The sequence below is a fragment of the Strix aluco genome, chromosome 28 (assembly GCF_031877795.1).
Source record: "Strix aluco isolate bStrAlu1 chromosome 28, bStrAlu1.hap1, whole genome shotgun sequence".
Classification (NCBI taxonomy): domain Eukaryota; kingdom Metazoa; phylum Chordata; class Aves; order Strigiformes; family Strigidae; genus Strix; species Strix aluco.
Window position 1 is genome coordinate 1,170,450 of NC_133958.1, and position 17,158 is coordinate 1,187,607.

The window sequence follows — 17,158 nt, forward strand, 5'->3', positions numbered from 1 at the left end:
CGGATACCAGGGGAAAGTCTATTCAGTAGAAATAATACTTACAGCAAGATAATAAAGCCTCCTTCGATTAGACACAGCCGTCTGAGACTGGGGTCCTACCACGGAACACAGCCCCAGCATGAGCTGGGGGCTGATACCAGCGTAGCTTGTTCACAGGACTCGTTATTTCCTACAAATTCATGGGTTCCTGGTAATTAAATCAACGTCAGGAACCGCAATGACAGATATCTTAGGATGAAAGCCACGAAGAAACAGAAATTAAACTTATCGCCTGGCTCAGACACGGAGATCGCGGGCTGAGATTCTCTTCCAGCTGATGCCTACAGACATGCTTGAACACTTTCCACCGCGGTGAGCCAGGCTGGGTCACGCTGCTGGGCTCGTGACTGCTCACCCTGGGGGAGCAGGAAAAATGGAGCCTATGCTGCTTTATGCAGGTTCTGTTACAGCTGTGAGAATGCTGTCAGCCCAGCTCTGCAGCTGGGGCTCCAAGGAAGGACCTGTTCTTGGATCGCTTTGGGCTCATCTTCCTCTGAAGCAAGGACGCTGCTGGAGCACACCTTGCTTCATGGGCAAAGCAGAAGAAAAGCCCTCTGAACTGACCCTCCCTGCTGAAACAGCCCTGTGAGTTCAGTGTCCAAGTGGAAACCAGTAAGCAGTAGTGCCCGTACTGGGACCAATATGGTTTAGTATCTTCATCGATGGCACGGACAGAGGGATCAAGGACCCCCTCAGCCAGGTTGCGGGTGACACCAAGCTGAGTGGTGCAGCTGATACGCTGAAGGGAAGGGATGTCAGCTAGAGGGACCCTGACAGGCTGGAGGAGTGGGCCCATGTGAAGTTCATGAAGTTCAACAAGGCCAAGTGCAAGGGTCAGGGTAATCCCTAGTCCCAGCACAGACTGGGGGATGGACAGATGGAGAGCAGCCCTGCAGAGAAGGACTTGGAGATGCTGGTGGGTGACAAATTGGACATAAGCTTTGAACTTCCAGCCCAGAAAGTCAACTATATCCTGGGCTGCATCAAAAGCAGCATGGCCAGCAGGTCAAGGGAGATGATTCTGCCCCTCTACTCTCCCGAGACCCCACCTGGACCACTGCATCCAGCTCTGGGGTCCCCAGCACAGGACAGACGTGGACCTGCTGGAGTGGGTCCAGGAGGCCACGAAAACGATCCCAGGGCTGGAACACCTCTCCTGTGCAGAAAGGCTGAGAGAGTTGGGGGTGTTCAGCCCGGAGAAGGCTCCAGGGAGACCTTACTGAGGCAGTCTGGCATATAAAGGGGGCTTATGAGTAAGATGGAGAGAGACTTTACCAGGGCCTGTAGTGACAGAACACGGGGCTACAGTTTTAAAGTGGAAGAGGGTACGTTTAGATTGGACATAAGGAAGAAGTTTTTTTTTTTACACTGAGGGGGGTGAGGCCCTGGCACAGGTTGCCCAGAGAAGCTGTGACTGCCCCCTCCCTGGAAGGGTTCAAGGCCAGGTTGGACGGGGCTTTGGGCAACCTGGGCTAGTGGAAGGTGTCCCTGCTCGTGGCAGGGGGGTTGGACTAGGTGACCTCTGAAGGTCCCTTCCAACCCAGACCCCTCTGTGAGTCTATGACTTACTGAGCAGCACTAACTCTGCTCCCCACACCTGGCTCCCTTTTCTCGTGAGGGAGAGCAGTCACTGCAATCACTTGCAGGAGCCCGGCTCTGGCTTTCATGCAAGACCCTGCTCTTCTCTCAAAAGGGAAACACATCTGCCCGGCACAGGGCTTCAGGGCTCTCCTCTGCTGTTCTGCTTCAAAAGGACTGTAGCACCCACAGCAGAGGCCAAAAACCCTGAGCTAGAAAAAGCTTTCCTCACCCTTTCCTCTGGGTGGGGCTTCAAAGTCACCTAAAAAAGTCTCCCTGCTCCCCTCGCAGTGCTGACTACGAGCACTTGTGTCCTCTCCTGTGCCTGGGTTCACGGCCAGCATCTCCCCACCTCTTCCCATCAAAATCTCCCAGGCACAGGGTTTGCTCCAACCCAGAGCCAGCTGGATCCCAAGGCCCAGCCAGGGCTTGGTCCTTCAGACAAGCATGTCAGAAGTCCAGACCTTGGGATGAAGCAGCTTCTCCATCACCCAGTAAACTGAGACAACCAAAACCTAATCCTCCCCTAACCACTCCCAGCACATGTAACCCTGTATGAAGGTCCAGCAGGTCCAGGGCTGGCATCCCTGTGCTGGCAGCTGAACAAGGAATCAAGATCATTCACATGCACTGTACACTCTGATCAGCTGTTCCAGTTGTGCGAGGTTAGTAATCATTACTGCTGCTCTACTCTAAGTTAGAAGCATGCCTCTCGAGCGCTCAGTGCCAGGGTAACGACCCTTGGAAAGCACCAGCAAGGGGAAAGAGCTCAGCGCCGCAACCTCGTTCTAGCTAGAAGAATGGCAGCGTACTACGGAGATCAAATCTAAAGCACGTTGAGAGGTGCCGAGTTTAAGCACTTTCAGATTAGGATTTCAAGTCCTAGGCACCACACACGCTTCTGTGCAACACTCATGCATCTTTCACTCGAAGGCACTGGGATCTCCACCTCTCTACTCGGATGGGAACACATCCCAAAGCTTCCTTGTTATGATCACCAGCAGGGACTCATAGCTCAGTCTTGGAAAAAAGGGGCAATTAAGGGATTTACAGATGCTGCAGCAAGCTGGGAGCAAAGGAGGACAGGGCATCGTCACAGGGGCACCCCAAGAGGTGCTTCTCAGCCCCACAGAGACGAAGGCAGCCCATTCCCCCCAGCTCTCAGGGTCCCCAAGAGCAGCAAGAGGAGCTGAGGGAACAGACCTCCAGCTCTCACCAACACAAAACCTCTCTGCTTTGCATTTCCAGAAGATGCAATTGCTTCCACCCCTGGATGAGCAAGTTCAGTGACATAATTAATTGGCACCGGTTGGAGGAGAAACATGAGCTGAGCAACAGGGCTTTGGCACAAGACCCGTTTGCCACAACAGCCGGAGGGGGGCAGAACTGCTCCGCAGCAGCTGGTTGACTATAAATTTAGAGTGATCATTACTAAGGAAACTTAAGACCTTTCCCCCCTTACTGGTGAAGCAATCTACCTACAAAGCTGAAAGAGAGGAGCTCAAGCAATGCAGCACTAACTGCTCTCAAAGCCCTCACCCAGTTTGTCTGTGGATGTGATAATATCAGCTGGAAGGGAGGAGTCCAGATCTGCATCCAAGATGCCCAGTGGGTCGAGTTGTGCTACATGATGCCCTCGAATCTATGAAATGGGCCAGGAATGGAAAGGAGAACAGATACCAAGAAGGAGAGGGGAAAGGGAGAGAAACAAAAGAGGGGAGGGGTAAAAAAGTTAAATTACATTAGAATTAATTTGCAGAGTAATTCTCACCGACGTTTGGAGAAACAGTTACTGGCGCATCATCAAAATTTACACAACTAATGCCGAGAGGATCAAGCTTTGCAATGTGATGACCCCTGACCTGGAAGCAACAACACAAATTAGTCATTAAAACAAGTTAATTGAAGAGACATTCCTTCATTTAAAAAAAAAAAAAAAGTTTCCCTCTTTACATTTTCTGCAGAGCCACCCCAGTAAAGGCTGGAGAAGTTGGGTTTAACTTTCAACTCCAGCACGTAGGCGTGAGTGCCACCAGCTGCAGGGAGCGCTCTGCTCTGCCCCAAGCCAGGCTTCGGCAGGGCAAGGCCAGCGCCTCCACAGCAGAGCCCTTCCAGAACTGAGATCCGAGGGTCTCCCACCGCTTTCCCTGTGTCCAACCCGAGAACCTCCCCTCTATGGACGCACTAACTCCACACCGGTGGTTTCCTCCTGAGCATCATAGAAAATGAAGAGGCAGTTTCCCAGATTTCAGCAGATCTAGGTGCTCTCTTGCCAGCGTGGCAGAGGAAACAAACACCACCACCAGCAGCAGGAGCTCCTGAAAGGCAGAGGAGTGTGTCTGAGGAACATCTGCCTGTCTGCGCTATCGGAGGTCAGCAGCTCACAGCATCCTTTTGAAGAGAGGAACCTACAACAGGACCTGGGTCACTCATGTTGCTCTGCTGGGAAGGGGCAGGTGTGGAAATACCAAAGAGCTCTGGCACCAAGACAGCCTTGAGGCTCCTGGTGGTGGCAGTCAGGCCAGGAGTCACCACGCTGGGTTTGATCCACTTCAGGAGCCACAGAGAGTGACGAGAGGTAATGAGGAGTTTTGATTTTCACAGGAGGAGGTGCCCGCAGACGGACCGCAGCACATCTTGCTGGGCAAGCTCAGTTCACCTCGGTGGCCAGCACCCTCCAACTGACAAGCCACAGTTTATTTCTTGACAGCTGCTGCTCTCGAAGCTTCAGGCTCAGCTATGCTGGGAGCAGGACAGGAAACACTACTGCCATGGTATGGGGTGGAATGCCTTCTTTACACTGAAAATTATATTCCCAGCCATCAAATCTGTTACCAGCTAGAAAAAGCACTTATATACGAGGGGATTACTAAACCTCTTGTACAAACCAGACATACTGATCTGGCCTTATTTACCAGAAAGGAATTCCTATTCAGAGTATCCCAAGGGGATTTTAGGAAAGGATTTTTGTGGTTTTACCAGGCAAAGAGCCTGAAATCAGCCACCGACGTTAAGGCAAATTGCTAAGAAAGCACCGATCCCCCCTATGCTCTCTGCAGGGCCACATGACGACGTGCCCCTGAGCACTGGTGGCCACACGGGAAGCTCTTCTTCTGGGCCAGCTTTGTCTGGGAACTATTTGCTTGTCCATCTTGCAACAAAGCACAGGGGCTAGCCCATCATTTCAGCAGGACACAAGCTCACCACACTGCTCCCCATGGCCAGGGTGCTCTCACGGGGACCAGGCAATCAGCCGGTGGCTTTGAGGTCAACTCTGCAGTTTGCAAATACGCAGCAAATCCTCAAATTGTCGTCGGGGCAAGGAGAAGGTCTTTTCCCCCCCATCGGAGTCATGCTGCTTGTTATTCTCCACATGCAACACAAGCCAAAACAAGAAGCCCGCGACCCAAAGCAAGACCACAGCAGATATTTGCAGGAAGCATCATGCTCGCAGGCCCTGACCCTGGCAGGGGACTTCAACCACCCGGACATCCGCTGGCAAAGCGGCACAGCGAGCTGCAAGCAGTCAGGAAACTACTGGAGCGTGCTGAGGACAACTTCCTAGTAGAGATAATGGAGAGGCACTGCTGGACCTGCTGCTCGCTAATGCAGAAGAACTTATCAGAGGGGTCAAGACTGGAGGCAGCCTGGGCTGCAGCAAACACATCCTGGTGGAATTCTCAGTTGAGGACGGGTAAAAAGTAGAGGCAGGACCCTAAACCTCAGAAAGGCAAACTTTCAGCTGTTTAGGGCACTAGTGCATGGTACCTCTTGGGAAACTGCCCTCAGAGGCAAAGGAGTGAACAAGAGCTGAGAGATATTTACCTTTTTCTTAGGGTGCAAGAGCTCTCAGTCCCGACGTGCAAGGAGTCAGGCAGGGGAGGCAGGAGGCCAGCTTGGCTAAGCCAAGACCTCTTAGCCAAACTGAAACCCAAAAAGAGGCAGGGACACACATCCTGGGGAGATTATAGGGATATGGCCCGAGAGTGCAGGGCAGGGATCAGGAAAGCCAGGGCAAGCTGGAGCTGAACTTGGCTAGGGACATGAAAAGTAACAAGAAGGGTTTTTTAAGGTACATAGTACAAGAAAGGAAGATGAAAGAAACTGTACTCCCCCAACGAGCAAAACAGGAGACTTGGCTACAACTGAAATGGAGAAGGCTGAGGTACTTAACTTTCTTCCCTCAGTCTTCACCGGCAAGTGCACTAGCACAGAATTCACAGAACCCAAAGGCAGGGACTGGGACCATGAAGTACCACCCACCGCAGAAGATCAGTCAAGACCATCCAAGGAACAAGTGCACAAGTTCATGGCACCTGATAAGATGCATCTGCAGGTCCTGAGGGAACTTTCAGATGAAGCAGCTCAGCCACTATCCATCATATTCAAAAAGTCGTGGCAGACTGGTGGGAAGTTCCCAGTGACTGGAAAAGGGGAAACAACCCCCATTTTTAAAAAGGGAAAAAAGGAAGACCCAGGAAACTACAGGTCAGTCCGTTTCACCTCTGTGCCCAGCAAGATCATGGTGCAGACCCTCCTGAAACTATGCTAAGGCACATGAAAACCAGAGGGGATTGGTGACAGCCAACATGGGTTCACTAAGGCCAAATCGTGCCTGACAAACTTGGTGGCCTTCTACAACAGGGTTACAGCATTGGTGGGTAAGGGAAGAGCGACTGACATCATCTCCCTGGACTTGTGCAACGCGTTTGATACTGGCCCACACAACATCCTTGTCTCTAAACTGCAGACACATGGATTTGACAGATGGACCACTCGGTGCAGAAGGAATTGGCTCAATGGTCACACTCAAAAGACTTGTGGTCAATGGCTCGATGTGCAAGAGGAGACCAGTGGCGAGTGGTGTCCTCAGCGGTCAGTGCTGTTTAACATCTTTGTCAGGGACATGGACAGTGGGACTGAGTTCACCCTCAGCAAGGCTGCAGATGACACTGAGCCGAGTGGGGTGGCTGATACTCCAGAGGGAAGGGATGGCATCCAGAGGGACCCTGACAGGCTGGAGAAGTAGGTGTGTGCAAACCTCATGAAGTTCAACAAGGCCAAGCACAAGGTCCTGCGCCTGGCTTGGGGCAATCCCAAACATGGCTACAGGCTGGGGGATGACTGGATGAAGAGCAGAGAAGGACTTGGGGATGAAAAACTGTCTATGAGTCAGCACTGTGCACTCACAGCCCAGAAAGTCAACCGTGTCCTGGGCTGCATCAAAAGCAGCGTGGCCAGCAGGTCCAGGGAGGGGATTCTGCCCCTCTGCTCTCCCGAGACCCCACCTGGACCACTGCATCCAGCTCTGGGGTCCCCAGCACAAGAAAGACGTGGACCTGCTGGAGTGGGTCCAGGGGAGGCCATGAAAATGATGCCAGGGCTGGAACACCTCTCCTGTGCAGAAAGGCTGAGAGAGTTGGGGGTGTTCAGCCCGGAGAAGAGCAGGCTCCAGGGAGACCTTATCACAGCCTGTCAGGACTTAAAGGGGGCTTAGAAGAAAGATGGGGACAAACTTTTAAGTAGGGCCTGTAGCGATAGGACAAGGGGTAACGGTTTTAAACTACCCATCAGGGCCTCCTCCTGCCTTCCTACTCTTTCATCCTCCACACACTGTGGTCAGCTCCCCCCCCGGACACCCCACTGCAGCCACAGCCCTACGGTGACAGTGGGGTAGGAAGGGAGGTGATTTCTCACTGCAGATAGCTTAGAAAAATACATCCAAGAGCAATCACCTCCCAGCGCTGCCATTCAGAGACTGAGGAAGTGATGGGAATGCAGAAGAGCTTACGGATTTTGGGTTCAAATCGCTGACTTAAGAGCTGCTGCCTCCAACTACACCAGTCACCACTTGTTTGAACTTGGCATCTGCCTGCTTGTTCCACCAAGAGCTGCTTGGCCTCTAGAAATGGCCCACCAGGATCCACCTGAACTGGAGAGCTGGCAGGGTGGTCGCCTCCCGTGAAATCAACCACGAGGGAAGAGGCAGGTCCTCACAAACATGTCCCAGCTTTCCCTTCTTACAGAAAAGCCAGGCGGTGCCCAGCGTTGCCGTCAGCACCTCGGCTGCAGAGGCAGGCAGGGCGGGGGCACTGTCTTCAAGCCAGAGAGCAGGTCCAAGGCTGGGCAGACCTTTGGACTCGCCCAGTGCTGCAGTTCTCTCCTTAACCTGTGGCCTTGTACATTGGATTTTCCCCGTGCCTGAGCAGGAACACAACCTGCAGCGGGCGCTTCTTTGCAGGAATAGGTGAGAAGCCCATGGTCACACCTCCGCAGCAGCTGGGTTCGTTACCTTCTCACCACAGCCCCCATCAGAGCGCCCACACTTGACAAACCAGAGTGACCAACCAAAGGTGAAAGGATGTCACAGATGTACAAACACATTTAAATGTTCTCTCAAGTTAAAATATTGGTTGGTCATCCCCTGCTCGAAGCTTCTTTCTCCTGGAAGGCTGACTTTGGTCTGACTTGCAGCCCAGCAGCACTCTTGCAGGTTGCAAATCACAAGGAAATGTTTCCTGTGCTTTTATTTTTACGATTTCAGAAATTCTCTCAGCAACGTGGGGGAAGCAGGATGAGCATCCCTCACCGCTGCTGAGCACGGCAGGAGCCCACAGCACAGGAGCATCATTCCAGAAGCCAGCAAACCACCCTGTGCAGAGAAGACCTCCCCCTCCCTGCCACTGTAACGGCTCTGTTTGGGTAACAATAGCTTTAATCTTCATTTGTCCAGCAAAGCATCAGCTGAGCTTCTGCCCCAACAGATCAGCAGCTCCTGTTACAAACCAGGCAGCCCAGCACACATCCTGCCACCCTCCATGCGAAACACACGCATCAACTGCACAAAGCCCAGCCCACCTCGGCCACCGCACACCTCTACTGAGGACATGCTCCCCCTGGGCGCAAAGCCCATCTCCTTACCTGATACGCCCTGATGAGAGATTGCACTGCGAGATGGTCCTCCACCAGTTTATCTACGTTGGGCTGCGCTTGAACCAGGAACTGGGCTTGGGACAGCGTGGAAAGGCTGGTACTCAGTGGAGGGGGGCTTTGGTAAGCAGTGCCTGGAGCAGCTCCAGCGTTGGCATTGCGGAAGAAGATGTCCCATGACTAAGGAAAGAGGAGAGGCGGCAGGGTCATTACCCACAACCCAAACACCTCCTCACTCGAGGTTACTGGGGTCCCAACTCAATTATTGCCACAGCAGGGAGTAAAACCCCTGTGGGTAGAGCTGCCTCTTCCCCTGCACCCCAGCTCCATGCAGCTTCTTCCGAAGGCACCCCATGCCTCAGACAGGAGAGCACTAAAGCTCTCCCACTATTCCAGTTATGCCATTATCCTACTTCCCATCCATCTGGATTGTTTCTTTTGGCACAAGACCATCCCCAGAGAGCTCCCTCCCTCGGCAGCAGTGCTTAGGACAGGACACAGATGACACCACTCGCCCAGCTTGGCTCTTGAAACCACTGCTCTGAGCAATGAGCCCCAATCTGGTCTTCAGGAGCTTGTTTCCTTCTCTCCAGGGCAGGAGACTGCCCTCTAAATACCCACAATATTTTCTGAAAAATACTTTTTCCCTGTAATCAAATACACCTCTCTCTCTTTTCAGTCATCTAAATGTCCTGAGACCCAAATCCCAGCATAAGCTGTGTTGTCCAGCCCTCACAGAATCACAGAATCACTTGGGTTAGAAAGGACCTTGAAGATCATCCAGTCCAACCGTTAACCCAGCACTGACAGATCCCAACTCCACCAGATCCCTAAGCGAATCCCCTAAACAGCAATGGCTTTTTCCTTTTTCTGTCCCCTTTAATTTTTCCCCACCCTTTCAGTGACACCAGTGCCAGCACTATGTGGAAACTCCCATGCCAGTTCTCTGTGCCCTTAGCAAAGCAGGTATCACCTCTGCTCCCGTCCCCCTCGGCAGATGGGCGCTTCTAGGTGTTAGGAAAACAAAGCAAAACACCCCAAAAAAGCTGACAGACTTGGGTGTAACTTTGTGGTACTTATCCAGCGCTGCCTGAAGAGCCCAGAAGCATCCCAGGCCAAACCCAAGTTAATCTGCCTACTTGGAGAGGCAGCAACGGACCTGCAGAAGGGGAGCGACCAGCAGAGCGAAGTCCAAGCCACGTCCTCCCGGCACGCTCCCACCCTTGCCCGCTGCCCACGGGCCACGGAGCGATAGCAAATGACGGAGGCAAGGCGGAGGCGTCTGTACGCCTGCACGTACCTGAGACACCCGCTAGAGCAAACAAATCCCGTCAGATTTGCACTCTGGTTTCAGCCCAAGGGTCTCTCCACTAACTGGGAGCAAGAGCCCAGCGCTCAGTGCCCTGCACGCCCCTGAACCTCGTGTCTGCGGAGAGCAGCAACTCCAACCTTGGTGATGCAGAGATGGGCGAAGTGCTGCCCAGCCAACCCCAGCGTGTTTAAACCAAGTTGAAAAGAGCTGTAAGAGCAGCTCCAGTGGTGGTTTGGGGAAGAAAAAGCAGCTTCTGCACGCTGGTAGCAGGGTGGAGGGGACTCAAACCCTGACTTTTGCCAGAGGAGCACCAGCTCTCCCCCTTCCCTGTAGCTCCTCCGGCTGCAGGGCCCATCACATGCCCCAGGAAGCTATTTCCAGCCCTGATTTACCCAGACGCCCCATCATATGGCTGCACAAGGTGATTAAATTTAGAAATAGGTCACACTGAAGGAACATAAATAAAATCTGGAACAATTTGGCACCATAACTGATAAACAATAGCTCCCCCAAAGGGAAAAAAAAAAAAAAATAAAAAAAAAGAGCAAAGCCAGAAAACGTTTGACCCCATTCTGATTGCTGTCTGCTAAAGGAAATTTCAGTAGGAAAAAAGGGAGAGCTGCTTTTTGTACAATCCTTACTGCTGGGCACTGGTGAGAGCAGCTCAAGCCCCTTCCCTTCCCCAGGCTCACAGAGCTCATGGGTGCCCCAGAAGCCATCAGCTCCTGCGAGCGGGAGGGCCGAGCACCCTGGGATGTGGAGGAATCTGGCTGGCAGCTCTGCTCAGTGGTTTAAGGTTGTTTAATGTACTGGAAAATAAAGGCAGGCAAGAGAAAGGGAGCATCTGCTAGCCCAGGGAGGGGGCTGGCAGCAGTGCTGCGGGGACAAGAACAGAGCCAGGAGGCAGCAGTGTTGCCTTTATGACCTCTTCCCTTCTGACACTCAACAATATTAACCTCTTGGAGATGCAATTTGCTTCTGTTCTGAAAGAAAAAGTTCATTTTAAGCTCTCCAAACAAGGTGCGGCACTGGCTCGGTCAGCTCAGGCACTTTCGCTAAATGCTTTATTGCCCAATGTAATTAGAGAGTATTTCAGACTCCCTGACTGCAGGCTTTGCCCCTGATAAGCACTATAAAAACATCAGCTTTCAAGTTGCTGATGTGGTTTTGAACACAAGAGTATTCGAGGGCCACTCCAGGGGTTTCTGGTGACCCAGGGAGGTGCCTCGGGAGCTCACGTATCCCGTGGGAGAGTCTGAAGGGCCCCATCAGCGTTATCCTGCTTTATCACAGGAAGGACTTCGCCTTCATCCAGCTCTCGCCAAAGGTAACAGCAGTAATAAAGCTCATCAGGTTATTTCCCTCTGACCCTCTCCATGCCCACGGCGGCCCTACAAGTGCTCCTCCAGCTCTTATACGCTGCGAGTATATATATATAGGGTATAAGATACATAATAGGGGATAAAATATATATACAGGGGATAAAAGAGCTCAGCTTCACTCGTTTTTACCAAGAGGGCTCAAAGCCAGTATCTCCCTGCTCCCAAGCGCGCAGGCAGCCCCCAGCTCTCGGCACACTAAATACCACCAACGCCAGGTCCCTGCTGGGACCCTCCCACGGCCACGTGTCCCACCACGGCCACAGCACAAGGCGTCAGCCTTCCCGGCGCTCCTCTGTGCCGCTGTTCGTGCGCCAGCGAAGCGGGACAGGAGAGGCAGCTGACTGCAGCAAGCCTGGATAGGTCAGGCTTTAGAGGGATTTTGAGCTCAAGTCCGAGAGCAGAGCTCACCGCAGGCTGACAACAGCCCCAAAACCAGCTCACCCAGTGAAACCAGCATCTTTCACTTGGTTTATCTGACTCGGTTGCTGGAGAAGGGTGTGGGCTCAGACTGCTACAGCCCAGCCTCCGCCACAGAGCCAGCTCAGAGGGCAGGCACGCGTGGCGAGGGGAGAGGGGGGACATCTTCCACCCGCTGCAGGGCACCTCAGACTGCACTGGGGCAGCGCCAGGCTGGGCGGTGCACAGAGGATACACAGCCTCTGCCTCCAGCTCAGGCTGCGTCCCTGCTGCTGCTCCTGCACGGACTCCAGGGTACAGAAAGCACCAGCCACACCTGCTCCGCATGGCTGGCAGGCCAGGCATCACCTCCTGCGTTAGCAGGGAGAAGGGGAGGAACGTTCAGAGCTTAAGGCTCGAAAAGGAGGTGCCTGAACAAAATTTACAGCAGGCAACCTCTGCTGAGAGTAAAGGGTCAAGCAGCGATCGATGGGTTTGTGCTCCGCACGTTGCCTCGTCCCTTATCAACATAAACAAGGACCTTCGGTTCTCCAGGGTGCTCGCTTTTGAAGATGGGGGATGAAACTCAAACATTTCAAACTCTCAAGCAAGATGACTACAAAATTCAGCCTGGGCCGCTGTTTGTGAGCACGACTGCAAAGGACACGGCAGAGGCACCTCCCAGGGCTCCGGCCTCGCTGAAGACCGCAGGCTCCTGCCGTAGGGCCGGTGAAGCTGGGGTTACACGGCACGGTCTACACACATCGTGGTCACAAAACCACTTCAACATGAAAATCAAAACACTGACATATTAAGAAGTCCACGTTAAAGACTGATGTACGTACATATGGGGAGAGCTGCATCCCTGCAGCAGTTCAACCCAAACACCGGGGCTGCTCTTTAGGAAGGCTGAGCTTGTCCCAGAGCTCTCTGGCCACCTGCCCTGCAGCCAGCGAGTCACTTCGGGTGCTGGGGAGACGGCAGGGGTTGTGCCCAGCACTGCTGGCAGCCACCATCACACCCGAGTGGCGAAGGGGGGGCACGAGGAGGACGCGGCCCCAGGAGCGAGCAGCACTCACCCTGCGGCAGCCCACCAGCACCGACCTCCCGCATCCTCAACCCCTCCTTCCCCAGCTCTGCTCTTAGATGCTCATCAGACTCAGAAACTGGAGTTCAGCTGAAGGACTGCATGCAGAAAAAAGCCTAAAATAGCTTGTTTTTTAAAAAATAATCTTCCCTACTCTAAACAAGCACTTAAGTATATCCTGCAGTTTAAACCACCGATGTCTGCACGGAGGAAGCGAATTCATTTTGCTCAGCTGGGTCATGCTGGCTGGACGGCTCCTGGGTTTCAGTGACAAGAGCAAAGAAACCCCAGTTGTCTCCTGGCGGAAGGTCTCACCCTCACCAGCACAAAGCAGCACGGCAAGGCGTAGCCCATCTCTGCTCTGTGCAGGGAACTGATAAGCTGCAGCCAGGTCCGTGTGACAGCCTGGCTTTTTTGGGGAACTCCACCCTCAGATCTGACCCTGTGTCTAACGGGATGGAGGCCAACACTTATCAGGGACAGGGGTGACACCCTCCACTGCTGCTTCAGCGTCATGCCAGAGGGGACACAGGCTGACAGGGACCGCTCGCAAGCCAAGACCAGGGATGGCCACAACCCCGATCCTATCACAGCAGCTCGGTGTCCCCATCGAGGACGGGGTGAGCTACAAAAAAGTGCAGAGAGGAGACAGGGACAAAGCTAGGAGCTGGGAATGGATCTTGGTGAGCCCACCAGAATGAGGTGGGATCCATCCAGGAGAGACGAGTCAACAGCAACAACAGCAGAAGCCACAGCAATGGCCAAGTGCATCAGAGAGCAACAGCAAAGGCCACACCAAACCTCAGGTATCAACCCCACCAGAATTCTGGGACCTGGAGCTGGATTTTGCAGGATCACAGCATGGAAGGGACTTTCAAAGATCATCTAGTTCAACACCCCCTGGTCCAACCCCCTTTCTGCCAAGCTGGACACCAGCTTGATTTTGTTTAAAAAGCAGTTCCTAAGACTTGCTTTTGACACTACTAGTGTCAGGTTCACTTCCTGGCAATGACAAGACCCTGCTTCATTTTCATGCTGCTTCTCCTACTGCCAGAAACCATTCCCAGCCCCGCTGGAGGCAAAAATCTTGTATCAACTCCTGCACTGCTCTCTAAGCACTTAGAAGTAGTTTAAAAGGGACACTGATTTCCAGGGGTGACTAATACACACTTGCAATTCTTCCCCATAAACACAGGACTGGGGGCCTGGAGAGGTGGTGGGAGCTCCACCCTTGTAGGTACTCAAAACTTGAGCACACAAGGCCCTGAGTGACCTAGTCTAGCCATGAAGCTGGATGCCACCTCCAAGATAGCCACGCTGGAGCAGAGGCTCCAGAGGCTCCTTCCAATCCTAATTTCTCCCCCAGTTTCTTCAGCTGAGCGTGCATGAGGACTCCAGCACAGCACCACATTCACTGCCTACCTACAGGCGAGCTGATGAAGCTACAGGGACTATGTTAAAGAGGAAACAAGAGCAAAAGAGATCCACAGGTCCGGCCTCAGGACCCAAATACACCTCCCAGCCAACTGAGTCTTGATGTTTACTCTCACATCTGCTCAGAGCAACATTCAAGCCTGAGCAGGGTCTGTAGATTAAAAAGCCAGTATCAAACCATGAAGTCTCTTTGCTACAGACACAACTGTGCCTGCCACTGGGACACGCGTGGGGTAACCCTCACTTGTTTTTAAATTAGACTACAGCATTTAGATTCGTGGCTTTTAATTCCATATCCCACCTCTGAAGGACTCGGTTGCACCACACGTATGTGTGCTTGGGGAGCTCTCAAGTCACTATTTGACAAAGGGCACAACCCAAATCAATACACATTGTGTTTTCCACGTCTGTATTGCTTGGCTCAGCCACCCATTCGCCTCGAAAGCAGCATAAAGTCAGCATTGTTTGTGAAAACCCAGCTTTGAGCCTACCTTAATACCTTTACAGCAGCCTACAGGCTCTGTTTTGGACATGTGGGATTGATGCCATCAAAAATACACTCAACACTGATGCAGGTGTTGGGGCATGAGATTCCTTACTCACCCTTGACTGCTCATTTAACCATCACATCCTCGTTTGCAGACTGCTCATGTGCTACTGAATAAAGAAAATCCTTGCTCTACATCAGGACATGTACAATACTGCCTTAAAAATCCCCTGGGTAATGCTGAGACTTAGTCACACGGGATCATTTTCCTTGTGAAACACTGGGGTTGGGGAAAAATGCAGTCAGGTTTCAGAAATCCTCTTCCCAGCTGAGCCCTCACCTGATGGACTCGACTTTAGAGCTGGCCTTCTCCTGACTGGAGGAGCTTCAGTAATTCAGATCCTCTGTGCATACTGCCCACAGCCAGGTTGGTTTCCCAGTTTTAAGTTAAGGAGCAGCTGGTGGAAATCCCCCTGGCCACCAGACCCAGTCCCCCTCCCCAGGCTGCAGATCAGCAATCTGGCTTTATGCCCACAAGCTCAGAGTCAAGCTTAGCTACAGCCCCAACATGTAACACCACCCGTGCCTGAAGCAAAAAGGAAACCAGTCAAGATGTAGAAAATACCCTCCCTGCCTTCCCCCCCCCATCCTCCATTCCAGAATAAATCCTCCTGATGAGCCATCAGAGCTGGAAAAAATGAAGCATCAGGAGTTGGTTAAAGGTGGATTTCCAGAAGGCATTCTTTGTATCCGCTGTGATCCAGGATGCTGCCTGCGTCCCACAAGCCCACGGCATTCCCTCTTGAACAGAGAAGCTCCTCTTGGCTCTTGCTCAAGGAATTGCTGATGTTTCTTTCGGGCAAAGCAAGGCAGAAGGACCATCCACAACCATCCGGCCGAATTCAATCCTCCTTCGGACGTGTGCACTTACCTGAACCCACTGCTCAGATACAGAGAGAGAAGCGAAGGCGATATCCTGGCAAGGTTGCTCCTTACCTTATGTACACTTTTGGGATTTTCCAGCCAAGCATAATACATTTCCTCCACGTAGTTTGAACTAGTCCCACTCAAAAAAGGCTCGGCAGCCACCGGTGCGCTGTAGCACCTGATCTGTTGAAACGTCCTGGGTGCTGCCGGCCTGTGTTGGGAAATTGTCTTTACAGTCTGTGAGGCCGTCAACGGCCTCAGCTTTGCCGCACAAGTCCTTAAGTTAAGCATGTTTGTCCTGTTGCCTCCACACAAGTTCCTGTTGGGAGAGAAGGGAAAAGTGGGTTAGAAATTACTGCAGGAGAGCGCAGAGCAGAGACCACCCCCGCTCCACCCACCCCCCTGTCAGCCCCAAGCATGGAGAACTGAACTTAGGATCAGTTTTTAATTCGGATTAATCCATCCGCCTCATCCCACAGCCAAATCCCTGAGGGCTGGGAAACAGTTTTTGCTCAAGATGCTCGACACGGCCAGGTCTGCCTCCCCCATCCCTGCTGCATGGCACCGTCATCTCCCCCGATGCAACAGTGAAAAGTGGATTTGCTTGGTGGGGTTCCCAACACCAGCCTCAAATGAGCCGCTGCACATCAAAGCCACCCGCACCTTTTTATATCAGCACCGTACAAAATGAGGCACGCTTGATGGTGAAACACAGCCCGGATTCATGGTACAAGGTATCATGTTCCCCCAGAGCTTTCCTCTTTAGTTCTTAGCCAACGACACCTACACCTTTTCCAATAATAAATCCATAAAGTATTCTTTGATTTCTTTTGATTTTTTAATTCTTCCTCTGAGAATCCTCTTTCTGTTTGTTTTAAACAGGAAAATCCTCTCTATGAAACTCCCGATTCCAGCAGCAGTTGGATGCTTTGGCCCTTCAACATCCCATCTGCAGGGACGTCGTACAAATTTAAAGAAAAGTACTTTAAAGTACCGTGCCCAGAAAGGTGCTGGAAAAAAATTGTTACCAGCTGGATTTGAACACTGAACATCACGTTTTATTCACACGGAGCTGATCGAGTCTAGCAGGGCACACTCCTCCAGGTCTGCGCAAGCTGCAGGACAACTCTCATCATGCTGACCCAGCATGGAAGCCTTTTCCATCGCTCCCCCAGGTAGAGGGTCTTGGCCTCAATTTTTGCTGTGTAACTCACCCCACAACCACTCTGCTTGGCCAAGTCACTTGTTTGGGTTACATGCACCGGGATAAAGCTGGGAAGAAACCATCTCTGGGAAAGACCCCTCACAAAGTAGAGGCATGGTGGTGCAAAGCACTTGGGATGTTGGCTCCAGGACAGACCACTTCATTGCTTCTCTGTAAAAGCTCAGACCCAAGAAGGCCAACGCGGTGGAAGGACCCAGAGAGGGGCTCTCCCCTGCCCAGAAAACCCAGAAAAGCAACCCAGAGCCAGCGTGGGACCTCTCAAAGGTCCACCAGCAACGTCCACCTTGCAGCTCATGGTGGGGTGCAGCCCGGCGAGGACAGGGAGGCCTGGGGTTAACCACGCTCCCCGTTACACACATCC

General features: G+C 52.6%; 1 protein-coding gene across 5 annotated transcripts in view; it reads right to left on the minus strand.

Moving 5' to 3' along the window:
- Nucleotides 1–17,158, minus strand: part of OGDH (oxoglutarate dehydrogenase) — a 36,155-nt gene that overhangs the window by 17,013 nt on the left and 1,984 nt on the right. For 3 of the 5 annotated variants that reach the window (XM_074808299.1, XM_074808296.1, XM_074808297.1), the window contains exons 2-4: nucleotides 15,642–15,891; nucleotides 8,539–8,727; nucleotides 3,157–3,259 (exon numbers count right to left, since the gene is read on the minus strand). In XM_074808299.1, coding sequence (XP_074664400.1) covers nucleotides 3,157–3,259; nucleotides 8,539–8,727; nucleotides 15,642–15,863 — 514 coding nt within the window. In that variant the 5' untranslated portion in view covers nucleotides 15,864–15,891. Of the gene's footprint in view, nucleotides 1–3,156; nucleotides 3,260–3,388; nucleotides 3,480–8,538; nucleotides 8,728–15,641; nucleotides 15,892–17,158 lie in introns of all 5 variants that reach the window. The other 2 variants (XM_074808300.1, XM_074808298.1) reach the window with 1 other exon arrangement.